Raw genomic sequence first — 18,369 nt, forward strand, 5'->3', positions numbered from 1 at the left:
GTAGATAAATAAATAAAATAAGACGGTCAAGCAATAGTTTTGCTTTAAAAAAAAGCTTTACATCGACTTACATAATGCTACATAATGCTTTTGAATTTGTTTTTAGCCAAGTGCGATTGAAACTAGCCAAAGTGGATAATATCAGCGAAACCTGGCAACCCTAAGCAAGTTTAAAATTTTAAAGCGAGAAGGGAGAAATTTTTATTGTTATGGTTGCAAATCGTCTGCCTTATGTGTCAATTCACAATTTTTTTTCAGGGCTGAACTCAATTAGACTTTATATTAAAAAACTCTTTTTTGTAAAAAATCACGTTTTTACAGAAAAAACACTGATGTAGATGGACTTAGAATGCTCAACTACAATTAAATCCAAAATTTCATCCAAATTGTCAGAGCCATTTCTAAGATACAAAACATAAATATATATACATACCCACAAGAATTGCTCGTTTAAAGTTATAAGATAATACATTGGTAGACTTGTAGTCGGTGGAGTTTGTGCAAAAATATTTAACTTCCGAATACAAGTGTGAAATATTTGTGGGGCTTATGTTCATATAAGAGAGTAAAAAATCGCCGGGGGGGGGGGGGGAATGGGCACTTGATTGGAGATCAAGGTCCCCCTGTGATGACGTCATCAAAATGGCCGCCATGTATAGATAAATATGTTGGTTTGGTGGCTTAGAACTCCAGTATAGATCTAAACATTGTAAAAATACAAATACATCATCTGAAAACGCATTAAAAAATGTATTTAAAACTGCTTGATGTTTCTTTTTAAGACAAATAGTTGAAGAGTTATTACGATTTCAACTTGGAAATAGGTAGAAAAACAAAGCTTCTTTGTGTTCACCGATGATTACATAAAATTTTTGACATGCTCTGATACTTGCATTATAATTAACCCTTCCAGTTTTATTAAATTTAAATTTGTACTAGTGCTACATGTTTTAATACCTTTTATTATTATTTTACGGAAACAGTCGCAGCGCTCTTAGCGAAATTATGTCTTTAATGTAAGTTTCAATATTATCCTTCACATTCTACCATGTATTATTTAACTTTTTGCAGCAAAGTAAAGAAATTAACAAAATATTTTATTATGTACCTTTAACTTTGCTATAAATGGGTGGGACTGTATATTGAATAAATGACGGATTTAAGTCGTGAAATAATCATAGCCACAGCACCAGATGGAGTGGAGCTATTAAAGCTAGAGTGTAATAAAACCATTTTCACAAGAGTTTTGTTAAAAATGTGCTTATATTTAAAAAATATAATAGACATAGAGGAAAAGTACAAGTTTAAATGCAAAGAGTATGTGTTACAATGAAAACTGTCTGTTTTTATTTTTTGAAAACGCTTTACATACTACACTGACCCTCACAGCTCATAGCGTACAGTTCAAACATGGTTTGACGCATCGACAAAGTGTACATATCTCTGCAATTGAATAATATTAGTTTTCGCAGTTTCTCAATTATTATTTCAGTGTTTGCGGAAAAAAAAAGTATTCATACTTGTCTCCGTTTTTTTTCTCCTTTTTTCCCCAATTCCACTGACACGTGGATCCAGGAGCTGAAAATTTCATTGAAGACTTTATCCCCAATGACCACTGCAATACGCTCTGGACCAGATTAAAATACTGGCAGCCACTTGTCCAAACAGTGTTTTGGGGGGTTCCTCTAGTTAAATCTTGCAATTACAAGTAGCTCCTGTAAAGGAATGAGAAAAGGGCCGGGACCTTGTGGAATTTTGTTTTGGAAAATATGGATGGAAGAGACTGCTGATGTTTCCCACTTCCCTACTCCACTCACAACGTTTGCAGTTTTGACAGTCTGGAAAAAAACAATATTGAAATCACAACAACATCAGTGTCAACAGTTTTCAGTGATCCTTGCATGGTCCAAGCAGTCAACTGCATGCCACACTCAGTGGTGCAGTGTTGGGTTTTAGTCTTAACCGCCCTTATAAGCTACTAAATGAGAATTGTAAAAGTATTCAAAGTTAGGATTGGCAATCTGTTATAACTACGGTTTGCAGGAGGGGTTTTCGACCCCCAAATCTCCTACCTGGCTGGGCCATGCCACATGAACATGCGCTCATCGACTTCTTCGTGGGATGTCCGAAGATGGTTTAAAAATTGTTTTTACATACAGCAGTTATAGCAGGGGCGGCATTTCAGCATTTCATTTGGGGGGTCGAGTTTCTTAAATATGAATTACCACAGTATGGAACCAAAACACATATTGGATAACAGCAAGTAGTCATGATATGGGTTTAGAATTAATAAAAATAAGTGTTCAAAAGCAATTTAAATTTTTATGACAAAATTTGTAGTTCGTTTTAGAATATATTATCATACCAAGTATTTTAGTACTACAGTTTTCACCTTTTAATAAAGTTTTTATGCTTGATTTTTAAAATACAGAAGAACATGAAATCTTGTTACTAATCCAGCAATGCCCAGTGTCATGCTCTTTTTTTCAGCTAAATTTTTTCCCCCATTGTGCTTCGAAAATAATTCTCTAACCTCCTAAAACACAAAAATGATTTTTGTCTACGAACTGAACTGATTGGAAAGTTGAAAAATAATTGAAGTAACAAAGTTACGTACGAAAACACACCTTTCACATCTTGTTCTTCAAAATCACCCAAGTAACTTTAAAAATTGTGATGATCTTCATTTTTCATTATTAAATATTCTATTCTAGGCTAGTCTCTGAACGATTTTTCTTGCCTCATGCGATAAATTTTACTCATAATTGAAACAATTCATTTTTTTCTTTCAACATCCAATCCAGAAAATAAAGAGCCAACAATGCAGAAAAATATTTATCATCAAATCTTGTGTTAATTTCATTAGAAGCTGAATCTATTATTTTATACAATATGTTAAATCAAGATTTGACTTTACATCATCACGTGCATTTTGGTTACCTCTTCTAAATTCATTTGAATATTCTTTGCACTTTTTAAAAATTCTCTGGAGTAAGAATTTTTTTAAAAGATCCACGCTTGGTTGGAATAATTTATTTTAGTTTAATATTTTTAAAAAATTACTTAAACCGGTGCGCTTTCGTTGTTTACACTTCTGTCGTGTGACATCACAAATGATGGAATGTCATTCAATGTTGCCATTCACAGAACAAAATATTTTTAATTCGCATCTTTACTCACGTGTATTGGCAACGATAGGGTTGATAGCAAGCGTAGAGCGCAATATTCAATTCGCTTCTTGATTATCATAACGTGGAAACGTGATAGAAAGATGCGCCACAAAGTGCATCATTTGTGACGTCATCAAGACCACGCCTTGTTTGAAAAATCGGACACTTTAAAAAATTGATTTAAAAAAAACTGCTTGAAAAATGAAAGTATTTTCTGGGTCCATGTATTTTTTTTTTTTTTTTTTTTGCTCATTCTATCTATTTCAATGACTAAAAGTAGTACTTTTGACTGAAGGAAGTCACACCATTGTAGCTTTTCATGTTAGCTGATTGAAGATGTTTTGATATAGTAAAGCACTGTTCAAAGACTCTCCGCAATACAAACAAAACGAATAAAAATTCATATGAAGACATGTTAAAGGATATTAGCTTCTTCATTATTCAAAGAGTTGTTTTCCAAAATCACTGCTTTGAAGTTATCGAGAAGAGTTTTTACGGTTTAAAAGACCATCTTGTGTTGTGTCTTAAAGACCCTCTTGTGTCACCTTGATATTGCATTATTAAAGAGGCCACAAAAAAGAGATATTTTTTTCAAAAATAGTATGTATTTTTAAGACATAGCTATGAAAGTATACTATTCATTGAGCAGTTGAAATGTGTTTTCGGAAGAAAGTGATGAACACTCATTAAATGTACACACTCAAAATATGAGCGTAACAATGGATGTAAAATACCAAGGCATTTAGTGAAAATCATGCAGCCACACCACTACACGAGCCTCTCATAACCCTCCTTACACAGAGCACACAGAAATGAAATATTTAGCCTATATGAAGTTTACGTCTTTAGTTAAAATTCACCTTAATTCTTAATCATTTTTTTTTCTGTTCTGAAAAGGCCCGTAAAGTTTTGATAAATTTCTAATTATTTAAAAACATGGAAAACACTTGCTCAAATCTAAAAATAAGTCGAGTTTCTTCAACCATTCTGGAGAACCAGCAAGATTCCTTTACCATGAACATTGGTTTGCGATTTACGAAAATTGAATTTGCTCGTTTTTTTAATCATTCCTCCCAAAAAATTTGGGGGTGCGACCGCTCCCTCTCGACCCCCCTATTTGCCGCCCCTGAGTTATAGTAGTTATAGATGATGCAATCTTTTCTCCATCTGGTAGATCCATCCTAACGAGATTTTCTGCTAAAAAGTTGAAAAGCTTCTCTTGGTCTTTGTTGTTAACTAAAAATTTACTGAATGGTTTTGGAATCAAAACATTGGGCTCACATTTATTCTTGGTTCATATCCTATTGACTGTCATGTGCCGTTTTTCAGACTTTATTAGAGATTTCCGGTCAAAAACTAAATCTGCTTTATTCACGCTTTTTAGTCTCATTAAAATGTGTGTTTTAAGACAATCTGATCATAGTTTTGTTGAACAGTTCAAGTAGATTTAGAAGCAAGCATGTGAATTAATGCAGCCCAGTCACAGTTGGTTCAATAAGAGCCGTCAAAACTACTCTGGTACACTGAACGAAGCAGGAAACTGTCGGATTTCTTGCCTAGTTTTCTAAGTTTTCCGAGGCTTGATATGGAATGGTGACATAAGTTGTTCTCATGGTAAAAACTTCTTTCGCACCCATTTGTTTTGCTTTTTGAGCAACATATAGTTTAGTAAAAAGAGTACTGTCTCTTTTCAAATCAACAACTTCTTACTTGTCTTCAGACTTAGCAAAACAACTCTTGCCACTCATTAAGGGGAGATTATTTCTTTTAAAAACGTCATGGATTAATAACTTTCTTATTACTTACTACTGCTAAAATTGTATTGAATTGTTTTTTTTCCCTATTGCATGCCTGACTTGACAGACATTGCATGTTCTTCAGAGGGAACAGTTCTGTTACTGTACTGTGCTAAACTCGTCATCATCAAAGGAATTTGACTTGTTCTTCAAATATTTCAACGTGATCCAAAACATGTGTCTGATATTGATTATAAAAGTTTTTGTATCTTCATGGCGCTCTCAGCAGTCATGTCAGACTTCAGTTTCTGGTTGTCTTTGAACTCCCCCAATCATGCATACAACTTTGGTTTTAGCCACTGTCGATTGTATAATTGATGTCTCTAGACTTAAACATGATGATTATAGCCGGTGTTTTTTAAAAGTGCGGTGTTCATGCAAGTGATCATTTGTACCATTCTGAGGATTTTCCTGTTGATTTAGGAGTCAGATAAATTTTCTCGTTAAAACTCCTGGAAAAGAACTTGATGCATCTCTGGTATTTGCTTCAAATTGTGGAAAATACTGAGGAAATATATCGATTTGAGATTACCAAAACAAATGCACCTTAATTAGAAAAAAAATTATTTTCTGTCTCTGGATTCTTTTCGGTTATTGTTATCAAATTGTATCTGTCCCAAAGTGATCACGTTAAGCGGCGCCTACTGTATTAAATAAAAAGAATTATTCCACGGATAGATTTTTTATTTACTTATCATTTGCCAAATTTAATTTTCTTTTTTTCAATCAATCTTATTTTCTAACTAATGTATTGGGAATTAATCCTTCTATTCTGCGGGATGCATTACCAGTGCTTGAGAAATAATGCTAGGAAGAGTGATTTTTTTTTTTTTTTTTAGGACAGGAGTATGACATTTTTCATACAATTTGCCTGTTGCTTAAGCCATGGATTATAATTAAGGTAACTAATGTTATCTTTTGATTCTAACCTCTTAATTCATCTACACACTATGGGTAGAGTTCTAATTTTTCTTTTATTTAACACGGAAATTTTGTCCAGGAGAATGACAGCAAAAATGTTTCATACCCATTTTTGTATTTCAAAGTTTTAGAGATCCGCAGAAGAACAGCAGGTTTTTTCCATTTTTGCATTTTTAGAATGTTTAGTCTTTAGTATAATGTAATACGTAACGAGAATGGTCATATTTGATGTTTGTGACATGTTGCTTTTTTTTAGTATAATCATCTTGTGCGTGTGTTTTGGTAGTTTAGTAAATTTTCTTAAATTTTTTAATGCTGTGTGTTTCTCACTTAATCACAACCAGGTATGTACATGTTTTTTTTTTGGCCTTTTGGTTGGTCACTTGGTGATATTGCTTTATGAGCAGGGTGCAATCATGACAGGCAGAAAGAAAATGCAAACAATCCATTTTCTTTGACTTACCCATTTTCTACGGTGTGATGGTGGCATAAAGTATGATACCTTTGAAATCTCATGGGTTTTTTTTTTGGGTGTTACAACTCTTTATGCATTTGAATACATATAGGATGTATGAATTTGTTGTGTAAGGTTTTGGTTAATTGGAGCTGGACTTAAAATTTTCTCTTTTTTCTTTTGCTTTGCTAGTGTATATGATAATGCATATCACATTTTTTTACTCGTTTGTTTTTTTCCCCATTTTTAGATCATTTTAATCGTTTCCCCCCCCCCATTCTGTTTTTTTTTTCCAGGGGCATTCCACGTTTCCCCTGCATTCCCCTTTAAATTCTGCGCATTTTACGATATCAGCTAGGCGTTTTAACCATTTTTCTGCATTTCTATCTTTGTGTCTTTTTTTTTTTTTCAATTTTTGTGTTGATGATCCAATTTTTTCATTTTTTTGAGCCACCATTAAAATGGCTAGCCTCTGTTTCTCTGTAGTTTGGGCGCCAAACACGCTCATTGGTTCCCGCACTGCGTGGCGTCTCCACGCCAATCACTCATTCGCTGATTCATTTTTCCACCCCAACACACTCTGCCTGCAGCTCCCAGTCTGCTTGGTCGTGCATTTTTGCGGCTCTCCGTTTTTCTTCGATGATGGCGATGCAAAAGCATAATTGCTCAGCGTCCTTAGACGGCCGTGGCTTTCAGCCATATTTATTAGTCCTCAAAATGAGGTGAAATTTCTTTTACTTTTAATTACAACGTATTCATATAACCAAGAATGTTTAAATTTCGTGGGAGAGGATGATATCATTGGATGAAACTCGCCTGTATGTAAAATGACTTCGGGGGCCCATATGCAGACTGTGCCGGAAAGGAGCCTTCCATTACTGACCATATTCTAATACTCAACTTATCTGTGAGTGTTGATGCGTAGCTGCATTTCCCCCAATGAAATTTTTTTTAATGTGTGATGATTTCAACATCGCCACCAAGGCGATTACCAACCAATGCGCCATTTTTCTGGGCGGCATGGCCTGCAACCGACATCGTATGTATCCAATTGAACCCTGAATACTTCCCACCATCTTGTGTGCCTCTTCTAATTGAGCTTCCAATCCTGTGCTCATTTCATTAGACTGTTTTCGAAAACCATGCAATAGAATAAAAACTTTTTCCTGTTATGACAAACTTTTCAAGCTCCAGCTCCACGTTTTTTTTTTTCTTTTTTAACATTCAAATATTTCACCTGCTGATATTTTTTTAATTAAGTGTTTGGCTATTTATCCCTAACCTGGTGATCACCATGCAAAATTTCCTGTCAACTCCTGTGTACTTCGAAATTTAAACTAAAACAAAGTATGTACGGTAATTACTATGTTTCATTCCTATCGTCCACATACACTCAACATGGGGTAAGTCTCTTTTGAATTTTTAATGTTCTTGGCATTCAAGGCAGTCGTTGACGTAGAGGTTGTTTGTGACGACGATGCTTCCATTTCCACAGCCTAGAAAGTTATTTTTTGGTCTTCTAATGTGTTTTCTATGGAATCTTCAAAAATGATAGCGATGCACCATGACATACCTGTCTACAGATAAACCTATGTACTAGCATTCAGTATGATCAGGGCTCACACTAGGACATAGGATTGCATTGATTATCCAATACAGTGGACGCCAGTTAATTGAATCAGTGGTTAATTGAATCAACCACTTTCATGACATCAAATTGTCAAAAACAGAATAAAATCCAGCTTTATTGAACTAGCCACTTTATTGAATCAGCCGCTTTATGGAATCAAAACTGTTTTGAACAAACGTGATTCATATACAGTCGGATCCCGCTACAATGCGATCCAACTTACGCGAAATGGCTATAACGCGAGTTTTTCATGAGTAATGAATTTTTTTATTGCTGACGCACATTACTCGTCTGCAACATGAAATTTTTCGGAAAAGAGCGGCAGAGCATTAGAATGTGCTTCCTTGACACTAAATATTGGTTTTGTGAATGAACTTTCATCCCTTTAGCATCACTGAAAGCGGAAGTTAACCCACTGTATTAGTCTAAACAGCACTTTGTTTTAGTTTATACAAAAAAACGCTCCGATTCTTAACTTTTTTTTTCATTTTACATACGAACGTTGATAAAATAGAATGGCCCCCAAACGCGATTTTTTCATTTAAAGTTGGCGATAATGGAAAGAAAAAGAGAAAGTTTCTGACCATTAAAGAAAAGGTCAAGATTCTCGATATGCTTGAACAATTAAAAGGTATTTCGAAGGTAGCACGACAATTAGGTATCAGTGAATCTTCGATACATATAATTAAAATTCAAGAAAAGGAAACCCGTAGATGTTTAGAACTTAGTTTCAAAAGTGAAGCTCGTCGAGTAGTGTCTAAGAAAAATACAAAGATCATAAAAATGAAAGCTGCTCTTTCATTGTGGCTTAAGGAGGCCAGAAAGAGGGGTGTTCCCACACCGCATAAACCATTATCTTCATTACTTTAAAAATTATAATTAAGTGTGTGATATCTACTGTTCAGTGGTTTTTAATGCAGTAATGTGCTTAACGTAAGTATTGTACTGTTTTAATCCATGTATCTCATCGATTTTGTGCTTCAAAACAGTAATTTTTGGAAATGCTTTTTCTAAAATGCAGTAAAAAGTCAGTTCTTCATACAGAAAACGGTAATATATAGTTAAGAAATGATTTGAAACAACTTGAGGGCTGTTAACGTGTCTGAAATAATTGGGTATGCTTATAAAATATTTCTAAACATATGTTTTTCCACAACGCGAAATTTCAACTTGCGCGAGGGGTCTTGGAACACATCCCTCGAGTAAGTCGGGATCCGACTGTATGCGGCGGTCACTGTGTTTCCCAAATTAAAAATCCATTTCCACATAGTTCCTAAAAAATTCCACTTAACATTTTGGTTTAGAATAGGAATTTCACCTTGGATTTTTCCTTATAATGAACATTGATTATACAGCAGTTCAATGGATGACAAAAGAAAAAGTACCTCTACACATACTGTTGGGATCCATTTCTGAAACATCAGAGGCTGCACAAAAATTAATGAATTTCGTCTTTTTACCAGCATTTTCATCAAGCACTTTCCTTTTTCCTACAAGTCGAAAAGGAGAATATTGTCATGCTATAAAATATGAGAATAGCTTATCTCTTTAAAATAATAACAATAAGTTATTAGCAAATTGTTATTACTTTATTGAGTATGAATACATTTGAAAAAAAAATTTCGGTTTAAGAACCTAATTATTACTTTATTATAAAATAAAAAGTTTTGTGTAAAAATTAGAAGAAAAAACAGAAGGAGTTCAGAGAATGCTGATAAGTTTGAAAAGTTTTAAACTTTCATAACAAAGAGGATGTGCGTATGAGCAATTCATTTTATTAATTGAAGAAGCATTCTTTGTAATTCTAAAAATTATGAATTCATATACACCAGATTTTGTGTAAGCGTAAAAATATTTCATTGCTTATATAAAACCTGGTCAAAATGTTCATAAGACTATGTTTCACTCTTATTGAAAAATATTTTTTGTTTTGTTTTTTAAATAGCAAACAATAGTTATTTCCATGTGTGGCAAACCCTTGTCAAATTATGTATAGTGCTTTTGAGAAGAGGAAAGTGACTTCAGGCCCTCTTTTGTTTGTGATTTTCACAGTTGTGTTCCCCACAGTTCAAGCATGTAGGAGGGAAGATGCTTTTCAGATGCTGTTTTCTATCAGTAGTGGACAATGGTTAACTTTTCAGAATAAATGCAATCACAGTTTTAACTTGAATGACGAGTTCCAAGAAAACTTAGTCCCACATTTCGTTCTAATCTGCATCTTATTACTTTACTTAATGGTGCAAACAAGCTAAGGTTTCTTTTCTGTATCGAATAATGGCTACAAAACAAAAACATAGTACACTTTCACAGAAGGAAAAAAAAGAAGTCATTAATGCTGTAGAAAAAGGAGGAAAGGAAAAGATTACAATTGACAAGAAGTTTGGTATTTCAAGCAGCACATTGTTAACAATGATTAAAAACAAAGAGACTCAAAAACTTTAATGAGACAGTCAAGGGGATCAGAAAAAAAAATGAAGATTGGAGAATGTTGGTAGTGGAGAAATGCTTGATAAGATGGATAACACATTGCAAGACCCAGAACATTCCGCCTGGTGAAAACATATTGTGAGAAGAAGCGGAGGATTTTGGAAAACAACTGAACTTCAGACTTCAAAGTAAGCAGCGGTTGGTTTGAAAATTTCAAGAAAAGAAACATCACTTTTTACAAAATTTGTGGAGAACGTGGCAGTGTTAGTGAAGATATCTGCAAGGAATGGAAAAAGATCATTGCCCTTAATTCTGAAAGAATATGATTCCAAAGATGTGTTTTACGACAATAAAATAGGTCTCTTTCCCAAAGCAGAATATTACTAAATTTGTGAGGTACGTTGCCGAACAGATGCCTGAGCTGCAAAACAGTTCTGTTCAAATGTGAGACGAAAACTGACAATTTCAGTGAAATTTCTGCAGAAAATCTGCTGAAACCGCGGTGCCGAAAATCTGCAGAAAGGATTACAGAGAAAAATGATTAATAACTGGCAAAAGAAATGATCAATAACTGCTTGGTTATGATATGCTATATCATAACCAGTTCTCTTTTATAAACATTTTGTTAATATCAGTTTTCTTTATGAACGATGCACATTGTGCAAACTAATTATACATTTATCTACCACTAGAATGAAGAGTTTTTTATCTATGGAACCTAACACACATTTTAACACTATTATTTAGTCTTATAAAGTTACACGGTTTTGATTTACGCAGAATTTCCGTGGAATGTAACCTTCGGCGTAAAATGCGAGTCTAACGCATTACCTCTTTTTTACACTAATTTTTTAACAGAAGTTCGAGAAGTGGATCAACATGCCTCGGTACATTGGTCTGCATTACCGCATGAAAACAAATTGTTACAATTTTAATGATAAATATTACACACTCTTTTGTATTTTTGTGTTTAGAAGGGGGGGGGGAATGCAGTTTAAAGATACAAATAACATACTAAATAAACCAAAAATTAAATTAATCGACTTCTACTTTTGTGCTGTTTATAAATGTTATATCTTCTCAAGAATCAGCAAAACTTGGTTTTTCATCAAATTCACTGTTGCTAATACTATAAAACTAAAGTCTTAAAGAAGCAATATTATATAATATTGCTTCTTTAAGACTTTAGTTTTTTTGTGGGTTTTCTAAAAGTGGACCAACAAACCCCAAGTTGTCTTTATGAAGAAATGCTGTCATATTATCTTTTCTTTATGACAAAAATAAAGAAACTACAAATAATTATGAACTAAAAAACTTATTTTGGGAGAAGGATTCAATTTTTTGCTCCATTCTTCGTGAAAAACATTTAAAAAAAAAATAAGTTACTGACTTATGTAATTCAACACAGTCTAAATAACAATAAAATTTGTTCAATATAACTACCCCATGTGATTTCATTACAGAATTTGTAGGAATATAGATGCTATTCGTTGGTCCAAAATTAAAACTTTGATAGTATTAGGGGCAGTCAATAAATAACGAGACAGAGGCTATAGAACAGATTTTATTCCACATTCTTTTAAAAAAATGACTGAACTTGCTTAAACGCTTATCCCACTGGGAAATTAAATGCATAGTTGGTTGCTCATAAAAGTCCTTTGGCTGCTGATGGCACCAATTACGCACATGCTTTTACTTCATCGTCCAAATGAAATTGTTGTCTCCGAAGTACTTTCTTGAGTTTCCCAAAGATGTGAAATCACATGGGGATAGATCTGGACTATAGGGGGGGGGGGAGGGGAGTTCAACATTCTCCACTAAAATTAACATAAAAGTTCTTTTTTTTTGCATTGGCTGTGTGTGGTTTAGTGCTGTCGTGCAAAAGGATGACAGGACGTGAAAGTTTTATTGGACCGCACACAGCCAATGCAAAAAAAATAATTTTTACGGAAATTTAAGCGGGAAATCTTGAATCACCCCCTTATAGTTCACATCTATCCCCATGTGATCCCACATGTTTGAGGAACTCAAGAAAGCACTTCAGGGATAATGATTTCCTTTGGACAATGAAGTAAAGAAGTGTTTACGTAATTGGTGCCAGCAGCAGCCAAAACATTTTTATGAGTAGGAACTATACGACTAATTTCCCAGGGGGACAAGTGTTTAAACAAGTTCAGTCATTTTTTTAAAGAATGTGGAATAAAATCTGTTGTATAGCCTCTGTCTTGTTATTTATTGACTGACTTTAATGTTTAAATTATTGAGATTGATTCAACGAGCTCAACTATGCAAACAAGGTTTAGTAATACTCTTATACATCATGGGTAGTTCTCAAAGGTGGAAAAAAAATGTTACTTTTGAGCCATTTTTAAAATTTTGAAAATTATACATCAGTTTTTCTTTTATTTCATAGGATGTACACCTAGAACATCATACACAAACATAAAAAGACAGCAGGTATTTATAAAAATTAATAAATAGCAAATTTAATGATCAGTCTGTAGGTAACTGATTTTGGACATACAGTTGTCCAGTAGGTAAAGTTTCACTTTTTGAACTTTTCCAATGAAAATTTTATCTATTTTTAAATTCTGAAATAAAAAATAGAAGATTTCTGAAGTATATGAATGACTTCGTATACTAGTCTTTAAATAATAAAATTTTGTTATGGTTTCGTAGAATCCAAAAAAAAAACATCCATTTTGCCAGTGCAGGTGATAAAGTCGCCAAAACTGGCGCTGTTGGCGAAATACGGAATCCCTCGCTGGTAACCCTTTGCTTATCGTACGCTGTGAGTAGTTGCCAATCGGGGTTTGCTTGCCGATTTTTTTCTGCCTTTGTTTACTGTTCGCTATTATCAAAACTTGTGTTTCTACTGTTATTTATGTCGTGGTCAATGCATAACGTATTAATTGTGAAAAATACCAATGTTAAAAAAATTAACATTACAATGGCCTTTTTTATTAAGGTTACAAGACAGAAGATCATTTATAGTATTGAATAAATGGACAGAATTATCGGCGTCTAGATCGTAACGCAATTTGGACATCTCACATATGTGTTTAAGAAAAATGATTTTGCTTCAAAAATACTGCATAAAAACATATGAAAACACTTTAAAATAATTAAAAATTGATTTTGAAGATCAAAAAATATCTTTAAAATATATAACTCATGTATTAAGTTCTCAAATAATAGCATTGTCCAAATCGTAACTTTTGGACATTCATCAAACTTCCAACTTCCTTTTTTTCTAAAATCGTTTACAAAATAAATAATATGTCTTTACTTTTGTAATTTGTGGAAAATATTATCAAAAAATTATTCAATTTGAGATTTGTGCCATTAGTTTTTTTTTTTAACGTATGGAAATAATTTAAAAAAAATTTTTTGTTTTGATGGTTCATTTGCTCAGTTAACGTTTTGAATGTCCAAAAATGGGCCATTTAGCAGAGAAAATATTTTTTTAAGGGTATTTAAAGAGCATTTTTTCCATAATTTATGTTAATTCTTGTCTCTATGCAGCATTATAATTTAACTCAAAATTTTTTGAGTAAATTAAAATGAAAGTTATTTGGTGTTAAAGCTTAAAAGTTGATGTCTGTATTTGCTCCCACCTTTTGAGAACTGCCCTCATACTTTAATAGGTTTTGTTGGTTAATAAAAAAAATAATATAACATTTCTCATACCTCTGTTTGTAGGAGTTGTAGCATCATTTGAATGTGAGGAAGCTATGCCACCTCTTCCACGAAATATTTTGCAAGCTTTTAAAGGTTTTGAAAGTTCATGGACTTCTTTCATGACATCTACAGGATAACTATAAGCAACATTGTGCATTAGCAATCTACTTCTTTGTCATTTAAAACATACAACTCTAAAAATACAAAACTAGTACTAATAACCACAAAGCAATCCCAAGCTTTTTTCTTTACAAAAATCTGAAAATTATGAAAAATATTGAAAATTCTGCACTTTAGTCACGCACTACAGAATTTGAAATTGGGCACCAGATTGCTTGAAATAAATAAAAATGGTTAAATCTTTTCGCATAAAGCCCAATATTATTTAACAAGTCTCCTATTTGTTGTTGAATCACTTTGAATATTAGTTATGTAATAATTTCTTGACAAAAAAAAAAAAAAAAAAACCTTAATCTTAAGTAACTAAACCATAATAGCAAATTTACAGGGAACATTCTGTGACTAATCAGTATGAGTTTTAATTACATCATCGGCTGTGGTCAAATTAGTTGAGCCATATGACATACGCAGTGGTTCACAACCTTTTTCCTTTTGCAAACCCAATTCAAAATCCGAAAGAAGTTGGCATACTAAGTTACAAGCAAAAAAAAGGAAGATTTATTTAGTTTGATGCTGCTCCATAGTTTACAAAAAGAACAAAAACATAATTGCAAAATATAGAATTACAAATATTACTACAAACTAAAATGCATGTGAAACAAATTCACCAAAAAATAAGCCCAGTGATTATTCTTTGAAAAAAAAAATTAAATGGATTTTTGTGGAACAAAAAGGCTCAACGTTTGGCTAGAAGCCATCTAAGAATGACACTTTTTTCATTAATGGGGTTTAGAGTTCCAAGTTATTTGACAGTTGAGACTGACAGAAAATTTGCAGATTATCAGTAGCCAATGAGATACCAACAAATTTAAATGGTGACCAAAAATTTCAGTTTTGATCACCGCATGGGGGTTTGTTTAAAACGAGGAATTTGAACCTGAATTGAATGTGTTTTCATGTATTGGTGATTCAATTTTCAGATTGAAAAAAAAAAAAGTTATCAAATCAGCCCTGGCACAAGCTAGAAATTAGGTCAATTTTTTTGCTTATCATGTCAGATTACTTGAAACTAAAACAGCTGTAAAACAGAGGGGTTTAAAATGAGGGAATGATTCCTTGCTTACATCAGATTTAATGAATATATATAAAAGTAACTCAATTTGAATCTTAATCTAAATCCAATATGAAGTAAATGAAACATTACCTGCAATGCAGCAACTCTATGTTTGAGTAAGCTTGTGCTAAACACAACAATCTTTCAATAGGATAAGTATCTTTATATCTTTCCATAAATTCTCGCTTCAACTCCCAATGATCTCCAGTTTCCCATGGATGACGATAATCTTCAAACTTAAAATTCTCCATACTCTATCAGAGCTAACTAAGCAGAAAGAAGAAACATTTAATTTTCTTACAAATGAATTATTTCAATGTCAAAACAAAAAGTTTAAACTACAACAACAAAATTGTATAAATGGTAGAGACTTATGGAAAACATTACAGTGGAAAAAAACTTTATTCCAAGAGATTATAACCAAGTGCATTACTTCTTCACACCGCAGCTGGTTTTTTATAATGTAAGGGAAAGAACCTAATGAATTTGAAAATAGGCATTAAACAGCAACATGAATAACAAAACAGCAACGTTTATGCATTATCCCATCGAAGATGAAGATTCCTGTCTTGAGCTAATTTTTTGTCAGATAAAATCTCCTAATTAATTATTGCATTTAAAATAGCAAAATATAATATAAAATCTTCGTAGAATAATAGTCCTGTCCACTGCTGCAGTTGCCAAAAAATAATTGAGGCCTTGTCTAAAATTGGCAGGAAGAGTATCATTTAGCATCTACTTTTATTGCATGAGAATTGTCAACTTGATAGCAAATATATATCACCAAACAATAAAAACTTTTATAAGTAGAGGAAGAAAAACAAATGTCTATCCAGGTTTTGTCTTTAAATGTCAGCATATCTCTACAAATCAATTTCTTTTGCTGTCTCTCCAAATCTGTTTCTATAGGCCTTAGGCCTCCCTTTCAGTTAGTCGGGCCCTGCCAACTGGACACCCTTACTATGGGGACAATATTTAATTCCCCAATTCTACGGCAAATAAAATTATTAAACTCGTCCTACGGACACCCCTCTATTGTGAACTATTAGTGTCGGCATTAGAGGGGTTTTACTGTATTTGAATGCAATTTGAGGCCTTTTCAATTGCATTAATAAAGGGCTTTTATAAATGTTAAAGTCTATACTACTCATAACCACTCGGGCTGGGGTGGGATCACCAAAAACCGGTGTGCATCCCACATCTTTAAACCAGTTTAGAATTTTTCTCTAAACCAATGTATCGAAACAAACACCGGTCCAGGGTTACTGATGTTTTAATATCTAATTTTTTTACAGAAATGTTACATTAGCAGCGTGTCAAATCAATCTGCTTAACAATGAAGGTGCAAAGAATTAGACTACCCAGAAATATATAAGAAATGCATTTTAGTTTGACGAACTAGCAAGTGTATCAGCCACTTGCAAGAAAAAAAGAACAAATATATTTTATAATTTATAGAGCAAAATAGCAACAAAGAATGCAAAAATGTATTTTGGCATTAAAAGCAGTGGAGTTCTTTACACAGGTGACACACGGGTCGTTAACTTGAAGTGTCATTGCCCAAAAAAAAAAAAAAAAAAAAACTTTAAATGTTTTACCTAAATACGAAATTTAAATAATTTTCAGAAACAACTCATTCCCATTTTTGTGGCTTAAGAAAGGTTTGGAAGACAAATATAAACTGTAAATCCATTTTATGCAAAATTTGCCCTTGAAGCGTCAAAATCATTTTTAAAGGGTGCTTTTGAAAACTTTTCAGTTTTAGGAGGTATTGTTAGCAGAGTTTGCCGATATATATCATGATATATATCACAACATATATCCAATATTCATTTTGAATATATCATGATATTTTGATATTTTCCATATTTATTTTTTCAACTACGGTATTTTCAAAATAAAAATTATATAAGTTGTAGTGATATTGTTCATTTATTATTAAAAATAACCAAAAAGTTTTGTACTATATTTTTATGATGTATTAATACATCATTATATAACAAAGTAATATAGTATTCCTTTAATTTTAAATTTATATTCATAAAATTATTAGTAATGTAACAATTTCAATTCATGTTAAAAGTGCCTAAGTAAACATTAAACGTTGGTTAAAAAAAAAAGAAAATGTCTTATGACTGCGCACCACCGACTAAGGCATTATTTTATTTCTGAAAAACTAGCTAACAGAAGAAAAATGAATAAAACAGCTAATGCTAAATTAACTCCATTAAAATTGATTGAAACATTAAATGAAATATTAAATATAAATAATGAAAGAAACCTTACTTCAAAGTCTAAATATTATAATAACAATGTAAGGAAAGAAAAGAAAGAGTGATTTTAGGATTCCTTTTCTATTTTGAAGTTCAGTTTGGGCTGATTGAAAATATCGGATATACATAAAAATATCCGATATGTATCAAAATATCGGATATTTTCGAAAATATCATATATTCGAACATTGGTTGTTAGCCCAAAATTTTCGGAAATTTGGGAACCTAAACATCACCTTCTACCAAACATGGCGATGATAAATAAAATTAAAAGAAATCGCCAAGATCAAATAAGCGTCAAGTGAAGCATCTCTAACATAAACTGTTTTGAGAAAAACAAAGTTTGATATGAAATTATTTGAAATACGAAAGCAATATTTTGGAAAATCAGAGTGAAGATTTTCATACATCTGGAGCAATTTGTTTCAATCAAGAATCAAATGCAGTTTATTCAACAAATTCAAAAGATGTTCATTTGAAACTATGTTTCCAAAAAAGCAGCTTTAAAAACTTACAATTTATTTACATTAATTTTTTGGAGCGGAGTAAGGCTCTAACCACTTGCGGGACTTGCTACTTGGTACAGTATATTATACGTTTAGGCGCATAAAAGATGTGAGAGTCTTAATACCAGAAGTCTCTTCTTTTCTTGTAAAGAAGAGACTTCTGGTCGATAGAAAATTATCGACCAGAAGTTTACACATCAAAGAGGGGTTTAAAGATGAAATTTCCCCTATTTTTGTATTTTATCCATTTTCTTCTGAAAGCAAAAGGTTTTTGCCA

At 32.6% G+C, this 18,369-nt stretch overlaps 1 protein-coding gene across 1 annotated transcript in view; it reads right to left on the reverse strand.

Moving 5' to 3' along the window:
• LOC129233826 (uncharacterized) overlaps positions 1-18,160 on the reverse strand; it is a 54,288-nt gene extending 36,128 nt beyond the window's left edge. The window contains exons 1-4 of the mRNA XM_054867789.1: positions 18,102-18,160; positions 15,404-15,580; positions 14,089-14,216; positions 9,357-9,461 (exon numbers count right to left, since the gene is read on the reverse strand). Coding sequence (XP_054723764.1) covers positions 9,357-9,461; positions 14,089-14,216; positions 15,404-15,564 — 394 coding nt within the window. The 5' untranslated portion in view covers positions 15,565-15,580; positions 18,102-18,160. The remainder of the gene's footprint in view (positions 1-9,356; positions 9,462-14,088; positions 14,217-15,403; positions 15,581-18,101) is intronic.
• Positions 18,161-18,369: the final 209 nt, after the last annotated feature.

Source organism: Uloborus diversus, chromosome 1 (genome assembly GCF_026930045.1).
Source record: "Uloborus diversus isolate 005 chromosome 1, Udiv.v.3.1, whole genome shotgun sequence".
Classification (NCBI taxonomy): Eukaryota; Metazoa; Arthropoda; class Arachnida; order Araneae; family Uloboridae; genus Uloborus; species Uloborus diversus.